General features: G+C 43.6%; 1 protein-coding gene across 14 annotated transcripts in view; it reads left to right on the forward strand.

The window, feature by feature from the left end:
- The window catches only part of PRELID3A (PRELI domain containing 3A), a 63784-nt gene that overhangs the window by 16958 nt on the left and 33831 nt on the right, over positions 1–12995 (forward strand). For 4 of the 14 annotated variants that reach the window (XR_009733297.1, XR_009733298.1, XM_061399998.1 and 1 more), the window contains exon 1: positions 7663–7804. The exons of 1 other annotated variant lie outside the window; for it this stretch is intronic. Coding sequence is in view for 9 of the 13 variants with exons in the window: in XM_061399998.1 (XP_061255982.1) it covers positions 7773–7804 (32 nt within the window). In the remaining 4 variants the exon portion in view is untranslated. Of the gene's footprint in view, positions 1–4509; positions 4614–7587; positions 7805–12995 lie in introns of those variants that run through there. 9 more of the 14 variants (XR_009733296.1, XM_061399994.1, XM_061400005.1 and 6 more) reach the window with 8 other exon arrangements.

The following is a 12995-nucleotide window of genomic DNA, read 5'->3' on the forward strand; positions in this document are numbered from 1 at the left end:
GGAATTATTTCATTCTTTTTATGGCTGAGTAGTATCCCATTGTGTATATGTACCACATCTTCTTTATCCATTCATCTGTTGATGGACATTTAGGTTGTTTCTATGTCTTGGCTGTTGTGAACAGTGCTGCTATAAACACAGGGGTTCATGTATCTTTTTAAATTACAGTTTTGTCCAGATATATGCCCAGGCTTCCCAGGTGGCTCAGAGGTAAAGAGTCTGCCTGCCAATGCAGGAGAAACAGATTTGATCCCTGGGTCAAGAATATCCTCTGGAGAAGGAAATGGCAACCCATTTCAGTGTTCTTGCCTGGGAAATCCCATGCACAGAGGAGCCTGGCGGGCTATACTGCATGGGGTTGCAAAAGAGTCGGCCATGACTTTGTGACTAAACAACAACCAGATACGTGCTCAGGAGTGGGATTGCTGAATTGTATGGTAATTCTATTTGTAGTCTTCTGAGAAACTTCTATACTGTTTTCCATAGTGACTGCACCAACTTACATTCACATCAACAGTGTACAAGGGTTCCCTCTTCTCTACACCCTCTCCAGCATTTACTTGTAGACTTTTTACTGACCATTCTGAGGTGGTATCTTATTATAGTTTTGATTTACATTTCTCTAATAATTAGCGATGTTGAGCATCTTTTCATGTGCATATTGGCCATCTGTATTTCTTGTTTGAAGACATGTCTGTCTAGGTCTTCTGATCATTTTTGGATATGGTCATTTGCTTTTTTTGTTGTTGAGTTTTATGAGCTGTTTGTATATTTTGGAAATTAAGCCCTTTTTGGTTGCATCATTTGCAAATATTTTCTCCCATTCTAAAGGTTGCTTTTCCTTTTGTTTATGGTTTTCTTTGAGCAAGTTTTTAAGTTTGATTAGGTCCCATTTGTTTATTTTTGTTTTTATTTCTATTGCCTTGGAAGACTAACCTAAGAAAACTTGGGTACAATTTATGTCAGAGAATGTTTTGGAGACCTTCTTTTCTAGGATTTTTATGGTGTCATGTCTTATATTTAGGTCTTTAGGCCATTCTGAGTTTATTTTTGTGTGTGATGGATGTGAGGGTGTGTTCTAACTTCATTGATCTACTTGCAGCTGTCCAACTTTCCCAATACCACTTGCAAGAGAGACTTTTTCCTCTTTTTGTATTCTTGCCTTCTGATTGACCATTCAGTTCATTTCAGTTTAGTCACTCAGTCATGTCCGACTCTTTGTGACCCCGTGAATCACAGCACGCCAGGCCTCCCTGTCCATCACCAACTCCCAGAGTCCACCCAAACCCATGTCCATCGAGTCAGTGATGCCATCCAGCCATCTGATTGACCATAGGCGTCTGAGATTTTTTTCCTGGGCTCTCTATTCTGTTCCATTGATTCCTGTGCCTGTTTTTGTTCCAATACCATACTTTAAAAAATAAAATTTAAAATTAATTTATTTTTGACTATGCTGGGTCTTCATTACTGTTCATGGGCTTTTTTTAGTTGCAGTGGCTTCTCTTGTTGCAGAGCACAGGCTCTAGAGCGTGTGGGATTGGTTGCCACACAGCATGTGGCATCTTACCAGGCCAGGGATTGAACCTGCTTCCCCTGCACTGGCAGATGGATTTTTAACCACTGGACCGTCAGGGAAATCCTCACATTTTTTGCTTACTCTAGTTTTGTAGTATTGTCTGAAGTATGGGAGGGTTATGCCTCCTGCTTTCTTCTTTTTCTTCAAGATTGCTTTAGCAATTCTGGGTCTTTTATGGTTCCATATACATTTTAAGATTATTTATTCTAGTTCTGTGAAGAATATCATACTTTAACAGAAATTGAATTAAATCTGTAGATTGCCCCAACATTCTTATTTGAAGCCCCAACTTCCAATTGACTGTATTTGTAGATAATGCAATATCTTTCACAAATATACATGCATAAATTCTCAACAAAATACTGGCAAACCAAAGTTAGTATCATATTTGAAGGATTCTACACCATGACCAAGAGGGATTTATCTCAGAATGTCAGGATGGTTCAACATAAGAAAATTAGTCAATGTAATACATCAGGTTAATAGAATGATGTTTTAAAATTACATGATATTCTCAATTGACAGCAAAGGCATTTGACAAAAATCCAACACTGTTTCATGAGAGAAATCACTTGGAGTACTAGGGAAGGTAATTTTCTCAACATAATAAAGGGCACTTGTGAAAAAATCACAGCTAACGTCTTACTCAGTGTTAAGAGACTGAAATTGTTTCCTCTGAGATCAAGAACAGAATCAAAAATGCCCACTTTCACCATTACAATTTAACATTGTACTGGAAGTTCTAGCCACATCAAGAAGACAAGAAAAAGAAATATTAGGCATCTGTATGGGAAAGGAAGAAGTAAAGCTATCTCTATACACGTATGATGGGATTATAATTAATAGAAAATCATAATCATTAAAGGTTGCTAGAACTAATAAGTTCAGCAAAGTTGAGGATACAAAATAGGGAGTGAAAGTGAGTCTCTCATTCTCAATGCTTATAAAAATAATTTTCTTAGAGATTTTTTTGGTGTGCTGTGTATGTGTCTATATGGTTTCCATATATTTACAAGCATATAAAGTATACTTTAACGTGAATGAAATTGTAGTTTATACACTTTACTTTTTTGATTAACATATGCTTCTTGTATGTTAAAAACCTATAGTTCCACCCCAGTTCTTTAATCAGCTTCCTGATATTCTGTGGGAACAGTGTAACAGTTTCTAACCAAGAATCAGTTAGACTGCTCCCAATTTATTTGTATTTTAGATGCTACAGTGAACATCATTGATATATACACACACGCACATACCTGCCAATACATATTCACAGGATAATTTCCCAGCAGATAGCGCTTAGTAAACATTAAAAAAAAATGTTACTTGTGTTTGAGGGGGTAGGGACCCTAAGACTACTTACGGAGAGCTTTGTTGCATAGTGTGCCCACAGGGTGGCAGGAGAGGTCTATTAATCTTGACAGCTGTGCATCATGCATTTCAGAAAACTGTTCACAGGCTGGTCTGGATATTGTTTCCTCCTAAATGATGTTACTGTTGTTAATTTGTAACAATGTTAATTATTTTTGTAAGTTGAAACTGATACAATATTTTCAGTCAGTGGTCATAACCTGTGCTGCTGTTTCTGGTAATGTGCCCCAAGTAAAGGAATCTAAAGACACAGTATTAATATCCTCTATGTGACAACCAATAAAAGAATGAATTACATCAATCTCGAAAAGTGCAAGTTTTATGAATGACGATAGCAAACATTTAGAATATTCCTAATCACCATGTATTGTAAAGTATTGCTGTTGTTCATTTGCTGTCGTGTCCGACTCTTTGAGATCTCATTGACTGCAGCAAGCCAGGCTTCCTTGTCCTTCATTATCTCCCAGAGTTTGCTCAAACTCACATCCATTGAGTTGATGATACTATCCAACCATCTCATCCTCTGTCATTCACTTCTCCTCCTGCCTTTAGTCTTTCCCAGCATCAGCGTCTTTTCCACTACATTACTTTGTAGTGATCAAATATTTTTCTAAAAGTTTAGCCACAATAGTGCATAGAAATCATAAAGTCCCTAGATTTTTCCTAGTTGTGTCTTCTTGAGAGAAAACTGATGATTGTTTTGGATACCAAACCCCTTGGTCATGAGCCGTCTTTGCAATGCCAGAAAACATAAGGGAAATGGATAGAATTTAAAGTGCCCAGAAGCAGAAATACAGAGCAGAACTTAGGCTATTTAAGGGAGAGACTTAGTTCAGGAATTGTATGTAAGGGTTGGGAAGAGGAATTAATTACATAGAAATATATATCACAGAAAGTAAAGAGTCACAGAGGTATACTCTGTTTTAATAAAATATGAGAATATCTTGGTTGTGTTGGAGTTCAGGATAGTTCTGACTCTGGTTAGAGAACTTGTCACTGGATCCCAATAATATTCCTGCATAGGATCTTGGAAGATCCAGATGCTGATGGCAGCAGCTGGAACCCTGGCCTCCTGCCCTCCTATTCTGACTGCATGGCAGATTGAGGAGTCCCTGTAAATCAGATCTTCATGATCACTGTATCTGAGGATCAATTAAACACCAGAGCCTAGTGAAGAATATCCATCACAGTGGGAAAGGAACACCTCCAAATGTTCTTCAAGACTCCTTACCTGCTGGGAGATTGATTTTCTCCCTAATTTTTTAGTTTAAAAATATGTTCTGGCACAGCAGTTTTCAAACTTATTTATTTTTAGCTGCAGACTCTTGTAGCAGTGGTATTTCAACATGGAATCTCAATGTATAGAATGTGAATAAAATAGCAAAAAAGACTAGGACTACTGGTTTAAAAGTCTCCTGATTTACCGCACAGGTGATTCCTGAAAATGGCAAGGTTTCCTGGAACTCGACCAGGTGGCTCTGCGTGATGACAACAGATGGAGCCCCACCCACTTCTGGGCCAAGCCTCTCACAGGTTCATGATGCCCTCGGAGTCATCCTTGACTCACTGAACAAGCAGTTATCTGGAGCTCACTGTTGGCCAAGTACAGGGACCGATCCTGGGCACACAGAAACAAGCCAGGCCTGGGTCCCACCCCAGAGCTCAGGTGAGTGCAGGATGCCTTTCCAAACTCCAGAGCGCTGTGACCGCCTCCACCACTCATCAGCCCTGCCTGTTCCTAGGCCTCACCCCAGAGATGCCAATTCAAAAGCTAAAAGAGGGGTGAAGCCTAGATACCTGCTTCCTTAATAAGGGTAATCTGGTGGGAGAGACAGAAACACAAACAGGTGTGGTACTTATAAAACACTGTGCTGAGAGTACGAGAGAGGTATCAGGAGCAGCCACAGGAGGGTGAGAGGGCGGGAAGCACCCCAGGGCACGGCCAAACAAAGCTTTGGAGGGGATGTGGCAGGCTGATGCGATGGCATTCTGAGGGGCCATCTAGGATTGAGCCAGGTCAGCAGGGATGTCACAGCAGTTTTAACCACAGGCATGTACTCTGTCCTCATTAATTCCCACTAGGCCAAAAGGACTTTTTTTTTTTTTTACTAGTAGTGCTCCCATGTCAAGAATGATGACACTAATATTCAGGAGGTTAGCAATTTGCAAAAGGGGAGCCAGGACTGGAACCCAGGTTTGTTCTTCTTCAAACACATGCCTTCAGCTGCAACTGTTAAATCGAATTGGCTCTTAAATCATGTGGAAGATGGAATGGATTAAAACAATCTAAAGGAGGTAAATCCCTAAGGATTCAGTAACTGGCTGGATGTAGGGTCGGGGAGTATTCCAGCTTGGTGCACCTGGGTGATGCCAGGGTCCTGGCCATTGACTCCTGGAAGAGGAATCTGCTTAGGGTGGGAGATGTATGACCATGATATGTTTGAGGTAGGACCTAGATGGGTAGGAGTGAGATGGAGAGACAGGCGAGAAGTCAGTGGAAACCAGGATACTCAGTGAGTCACTTGCGGAGCAGGTGTAGAGGGAGAACAGAGAGGCAAAAGGTGTGTGCAGGGGAGATGGGAAGGACCAGAACAGAGGATGCAGAGGGAGCAGAGTTCCGGGAGAGAGAGACCAGTAGTTCTCTTGCAGCACAGAGGCCCATGGGGAGGGCAACAGAACAGCACCTGTCACACTGGAAGCACAGTGATGACTGATGAGAGGTTTCAGGAGCCTGTTCCAGTGGGGTAAAACTGCCACGATGCTGCATGGTGGGGCTGTGGTGGAACCAGGGGTCTCTATTCCTAACAGGCTCCCAGGTGATAAAGCTGCTGCTGCTCCTGGACCAGACTTGGTGGAACAGAACAAGAGAGAGGGTGGTGTTTGACCAAAAATGGAGGTAGTGGTATAGGACTTGAAGCAGGGCCGTGCCTTTCATCTGTTGTTCAACAGTCAATGATTTATTATGCGCCTGTTGGTTTTCTGACTCGGGAATTGCCAAGGATGATGGTAACTTAGTTCCCGTGGTCTTAACACATGGTGGTAAGTCTTGGAGGGGAGTACGTATAAGTAGTGATGGAGCCACTGAGGTGCTGGGACCTGACAGCTGTGTGTGAGGTGGCTTTGAAAGTGAGGCAGGTGCCGGTACAGTGAGCCAGGAGGACACCCTCTATAGACTCCCACACTCAGGTCCCACCTCCACCACTAAGTAGTATCTCTGTCCAGATGTTTCCTGGTTTGTTGTTTAGTTGCTCAGTTGTGTCTGACTTTTTGCAGCATGCCAGGCTTCCCTGTCTTTCTCTATCTCCCAGAGTTTGCTAAAAGTCATGTTCATGGTTAGGGTCTCAGTTTCCCCACATATTCTCACTACAATGTCTTTCACCATCCAGCCTGATTTCTTTAGCCTCATGCTCAATACATATTTGTGGGAAATGCTAATTTTAAAAGATGATGCTTTTTAAAGCCAAATGACAGCCCTGAGCTCAGAGCCTAGTGCAGGGCATGTTTCACAGCTGGCCTGGCCACGGCAGCCAGTCACTGCACGTGGCTGTGGGGGACTCCTGCAAACCTGGTGTCATCTCAGCTCAGCCCTCAGCTTGTGATCATTGGATGTGGTTTTGCACCTCCATGAACCCCAGTCTGCTCACCAATGAAATAGGGAACAGTGCTGCTATGGGAAGATCGCCCTGAGCATCCAGCTGCAGGTGGTGAAGGTGGAGTGTGTGGAGTGTGGAGTTGGTGGGCTGGGATCTCCTAGCCCAGGTCTTCTGGCTGCTTCCCCACTTTCCCAGATTCACTGACTAGTCACAGAGGTAGGCCCGGGGTGCCCACTCCATTTGCGTGCTGCACTGGGTGCTCCCTTGTGCCCAGTACATTTAGCAGAGGGTCACCCTGTTCTCAAACTAGCATCTTGCTTCTTTGCACTTGAACTGTATTTGTTGGTAGTGGGGGGGTAAATAAAAATCTAAAACGAAAAAAATCATTTTTCCCCAGTGTAAAAGGAATCTCTCCTTACCCTTTTCTTAGAGCATTTACTCTAGAATCCTTATAGGTTGTCTTTTTGAGATGTATGTAAACATTTTTAAAGGCCAAATAGGCCTTTAGCTAGTTGAACAACCTAGGAATGTTTTCTTCTCAGGGATCTGGATGACAAAGGAGTCATCCTTTTGAAATGTCAGCCTAAGTTCCAGGGAGCACCAGGCTTCCAGTTGCAACCCCACCTCCTATGGGAATGAGAAATGTATCTCTCCTTTGGGTGAAGACAAGTAGCGAACCCAAGGGGCCACTCCAGTGGCCGGGTGAATTTAGGATGCGCTCTGACAAGTAGTGCTGTCAGTCCTCATACTTGAGAGCGGGTCGCGAGGGTCTCAGCAACGTGGCTACATAAACGGTTGGATTTCTTGGAGTCTTCAAATCCCGAGGCGGAGGGGCTGCGAAGAGGCTCACGTTCTGATTTAAGACCTTTCTACACCTTCTGCTTCCTTCCTCCTCCACTGGGTGGAGAGGCTTGTCGCCCTGGCAGAACACAGTTACGCATCCTTTCCCACTGGTGGGAACCTGCCTGGCTGGAAGGGGCTTTCGGAGAATCTGGACCATCTGACCTATAAGAATGAACCCTGCCCACATCCGGAAGGTGGCGCTCTGCGCCCACCGACCACACGGTTGCGGTCCTGTCCGCTCCCCTCGGCGGAGCCACGGGACCGCTGCTCACGTGATGTGCGGGCTCAGCGCCGAGTCCCGCCCCGCCCACCGCGTGCTCACGCTCCGCCCCCGAATAGAGCGGAGCATCCCGGGTCCTGGAGCATCCCTGGCTGCGCTCTGTGGTGCAATGAGGGTCTGGAGCTCAGAGCACGTGTTCGGGTGAGCGGGCTGAGGCCACAGTGGGTCCAGACCCGCCTGGGCCTGACCCGCGGCCTCGAGGAGGGCGGGCCCTGTTACTCTTTGCGCCACGGGGAGGGCAGTGGTGCGCTCCAGGGCCCGGGGTGAGGGGACGGCATCCTCGGCTCCGCAGGCCTGGTCTCACCTCGCGCGGGGCCATCACTGGGGCGGGGGTGGGGGCGGGACCCGCTGTGCGGCTGACCACCGGTTCCAGAGGGAGCCAGCCTGGGCACGTGGGGCTCTGTGGCCGCAAACGCAGGTGGGCCTGGAAAGCCTTCAGCTGCTTACAAGTGTTCTCCTAACCTAGGTGGTATCGTCTCTTGTCTACTTCATCTGTGATACTCTGAGCTTATTTCATTTTTTTTTAAAGTAACAGATTTTTAAATCCTCTGCTCCCACTTAGAATAGCATTTCCATTTTTTAATTTAAAAAAGTACTTTGTCCTTTTCATGTAAAATTATAATTAAAATTTATCAGTGGGTTTAAAACCTCTGAAATTATTTTAATAAAATCTTTAGACTTGATGGGATTCAATTTTAGTGTTGATTTTTGTACATCCTGCAGCCTTTCTCAACTGGGTTCCATTCCCAGACCGACTCCATAGATTTTCTCAGTTCTCCCAAGGATGGGGCATGCCAGCACCATCTGGATGCCAAGGGGGTACAAGTTAAGTCCCTGGGAATGGTGGATGCCCAGGCTGTGCAGCTCAGACCAGAACTACCCTACAAGTTCAGGAGATTTTGGTTGATAAACAGAAGGGATTTGTCAGCTCTGAAAAGTCACTGTTGATAATATTCACCTATTTAAATCATACAATTCAAATCATACAAATCAATCAAATCAGAGACTTGTAGTAAATTTACATAGTTGTACAACATCTCTGTAGTCCAGAGCATTTCCTATCCTACAAAGACCCCTCATGCCCATCTGCAGTCACACTCCAGTCTCCTTCTCAGGCACATTAGTATCTGCTTGTGTTTCTATGAATTTGCCTTTTCTGGACGTTTCTCATAAACGCAGTCATATACCACATGGTCTTTTGTGTCTGGCTGCTTTTATTTAGCTTCACTGTTGTGGGAGCCTCCATTCCTGCTTCAGTCCTCACCTCATTGGTTTTGTGTCCTGGCACATAGTTTTTACTCATTGAGGGACTGAGGAATATCACAGGGACCAGGTGCCCTTTGAAATGAGGGCTACTGTCCGCCAGAGGAATTCCTGTCAATCCACGAGCTGCTGTGGAAGGCATGGATCTCCTGTCACTGATTTGTGAATTTAAAAGCCAAGTGCCTTGATGAAAATTGACAAATGTGAAAGACAGCTGAGAGGAGGCCACACAGCTGCCAGGGTGGGTCATGAGATGCTGTGTGGCAGGTGGCACTGCACCTGCAGAATGGTGCAGAGTTGTAAGCCTGGCTTTCTAGCTGAGCTTACTGTAGACTTTCCCCTTGCTTAGTCCCTTGAAATGCCTGATTTTTTTCCTTTGAGGATTACATACTTTTCTTTTTATTTTTTACACTTGTTCTATTTTTATATGTTTGTTGAATATTTGATTGGAAATATTAAAATTTACTCTTGAAAGGCCAAAAATAATCAGGCACAAAGACTTAAAATTTTTTAAATTGAAATACAGTTGATTTACAATGTTGTATTAGTTTTGGGGTTTTGTATTTTTTGGCCGCATTAGGGATCTTAGTTCTCTGACCAGGGATCGAATCTGCGCTCCCTGAAATGAAAGTGCAGAGTCTTAACCACTGGACTGCAGTGTGTGTGTGTGTGTGTGTGTTGTTTTAGATTCTTTTCCTTTGTAGGGTATTACAAGATACTGAATATAGTTCCCTGTGCTTACACAGGTCCTTGTTAGTTATTTATTTTATATATATTAGTGTGTATATTTTAATCCCAGATTTCTAATTTAATCCTCTTCTCCCCCTTGGTAATCATAAATTTGTTTTCTATGTCTGTGAGTATGTTTCTTTTTGTAAGTAAGTTTGTATCATTTTTTCCCCCAGAGTACACATATAGACAATATCCTATGATATTTGTCTTGGCCTGACTTACTTCACTTGATATAATAATCTCTAAGTTCATCCATGTTACTGCAAATGACAGTACTTCATCCTTTTTCATGGCTGAATAGTATTACATCATGTATATTCTTTATCCCTTTCTCTGTAGATGGACATTTAGGTTGCTTCCATATCTTGGTTATTGTAAATAGGGCTGCTGTGGACATTGGGGTGCATGTGTCTTTTAGAATTATAGTTTTCTCCAGATACATGCCCAGGAGTGGGATTGCAGGATCATATGGTAGCTTTTGAGAAACCTCCATACTGTTCTCCATAGTGGCTGTATCACTTTACGTTTCCACCAACACTGTAGGAGGGTTCTGTTTTCTTCTACCCTCTCCAGCATTTGTTATTTGTAGACTTTTAATGATGGCCATTCTGACCAGTGTGAAGTGGTACCTTATTGTTGTTTTGATTTGCATTTCTCTAATAATTAGCAATGTTGAACATCGTTTCATGTGCTTACTGGCCATTTGTATGTCGTCTTTTTAAAGTTTTTAACAATTTTTTTGGACTATAGTTGCTGCTCTCTGTATGTCGTCTTTGGAGGTAAAATGTCTGCTTAGGTCTTCTGCCCCTCCCCCCTTTTCTGTATTGAGTTGTTGGTATATTTTGAAAATTAACTAGTTGCATCATTTGCAAAATTTTCTCCCATTCTCTAGGTTGTCCTTTTGTTTATGGTTTCCTTTGCTGAGGTGCAAAAAATTTTTGATTTTGTCAAGTTTTCCTCCAGTGTTCATGCACCGAAGAAACCCTAGGAGTGGAGACCAGACAGAGCTGAGAGCAGTGTAAACCTGAAGTAGTGGAGCGCTCTTTGGTTTAAAGTAGCTAAAATAGCAGTGGAAAACACAGGACTGAAATAAAAACATATAGAAAGGGGCCTTAAAAATTAACAGGCTTATAATTGCAGGTTTATAAATCCCATCTTCACAGTACTGACTGAGGTTTCAGGTGGACCTATAACAAAATCTTTATGGGCACAACCAGTATGAGCAAATTTCTGACAGAGTCAAGGCTGTATGCTGCGTGGGTTCTAGCCGACCCCAGGACTTTTAATGATGGCTATCTAGATGGGGAAACAGTGGAAACAGTGTCAGACTTTATTTTTCTGGGCTCCAAAATCACTGCAGATGGTGACTGCAGCCATGAAATTAAAAGACGCTTACTCCTTGGAAGGAAGGTTATGACTAACCTAGATAGCATATTCAAAAGCAGAGACATTACTTTGCCAACAAAGGTTCGTCTAGTCAAGGCTATGGTTTTTCCTGTGGTCATGTATGGATGTGAGAGTTGGACTGTGAAGAAGGCTGAGCGCCGAAGAATTGATGCTTTTGAACTGTGGTGTTGGAGAAGACTCTTGAGAGTCCCTTGGACTGCAAGGAGATCCCACCAGTCCATTCTAAAGGAGATCAGCCCTGGGATTTCTTTGAAAGGAATGATGCTAAAGCTGAAACTCCAGTACTTAGGCCACCTCATGCGAAGAGTTGACTCATTGGAAAAGACTCTGATGCTGGGAGGGATTGGGGGCAAGAGGAGAAGGGGACGACAGAGGATGAGATGGCTGGATGGCATCACCGACTTGATGGACATGAGTCTGAGTGAACTCTGGGAGTTGGTGATGGACAGGGAGGCCTGGCGTGCTGCGATTCATGGGGTCGCAAAGAGTCGGACACAACTGAGCGACTGATCTGATCTGATCTGATCTGATCTAGTAGGCAGTGTCATTTCAGGGAAGTAGGGTTTGGAGGAGAGGCTGCCCTAAAGCAGGCTTGCTCTCTGGCTGGGAGCAGGGAAGGGCCCTCCACCCTTTTTAAATAAGTGAAATGAGGCTCTGCAGGCAGGAGCTGCAGTGCCCAGTATCTGCTGTCCCCACCCCAGTGTTGTTCCCTCCTCGCTCCCACATGCAGTCTCAGTTATGAACCTGTTAGGCAGCTTACTGAAGGTCCACTTGACCTTTCTGTGTTTACCCTTAAACAGAATGGAGAATTGTTCTCATTGTTTTAAAATATAAATGACTGGCACCATCTTATACAGTGCTTTTCAGTTTCCTTTTCTTCTCAACAGTGTGTTGCTGAGATGTACGTGTGTATCTGTTTGAGATCTGTGCATGTATGTATATACATACACCATTTATCCTTTCTCTTGTTGAAGGGGCATAATTTCTCCCTTATTAAAAATCATGCTGTGGTGACCACTTCTGTATCTATTTGTGATTCATGTAATCAAGGGCTTACTTAGGCCAGAAGTCCTCAAACATCCTCGGAAGTCACAACTTCTTTAAACTCTTAGAAAATATTCAGTTTAGTCCAGTCGCTCAGTCGTGTCTGACTCTTTGTCCGACCCCATGAATCGCAGCACACCAGGCCTCCCTGTCCATCACCAACTCCCGGAGTTTACCCAAACTCATGTCCGTTGAGTTAGTGATGCCATCCAGCCATCTCATCCTCTGTTGTCCCCTTCTCCTCCTGCCCCCAATCCCTCCCAGCATCAGAGTCTTTTCCAGTGAGTCAACTCTTCGCATGAGGTGGCCAAAGTATTGGAGTTTCAGTTTCAGCATCAGTCCTTCCAATGAACACCCAGGACTGATCTCCTTTAGGATAGACTGGTTGAATCTCCTTGCAGTCCAAGGGACTCTCAAGAGTCTTCTCCAACACCACAGTTCAAAATCATCAATTCTTCGGTGCTCAGCTTTCATCACAGTCCATCTCTCACATCCATACATGACCGCTGAAAAAACCATAGCCTTGACTAGATGGACCTTTGTTGGCAAAGTAACATCTCTGCTTTTTAATGTGCTATGTAGATTGGTCATAACTTTCTTTCCAAGGAGTAAGTGTCTTTTAATTTCATGGCTGCAATCACCATCTGCAGTGATTTTGGAGCACCAAAAAATAAAGTCTGACACTGTTTCCCCATCTATTTCCCATGAAGTTATGGGACCAGATGCCATGATCTTAGTTTTCTGAATGTTGAGCTTTAAGCCAACTTTTTCACGCTCCTCTTTCACTTTCATCAAGAGGCTCTTTAGTTCTTCACTTTCTGCCATAAAGGCGGTTGTCATCTGCATATCTGAGGTTATTGATAGTTCTCCTGGCAATCCTGATTCC

Source organism: Bos javanicus, chromosome 24, assembly GCF_032452875.1.
Source record: "Bos javanicus breed banteng chromosome 24, ARS-OSU_banteng_1.0, whole genome shotgun sequence".
In the NCBI taxonomy this organism is placed as follows: Eukaryota; Metazoa; Chordata; class Mammalia; order Artiodactyla; family Bovidae; genus Bos; species Bos javanicus.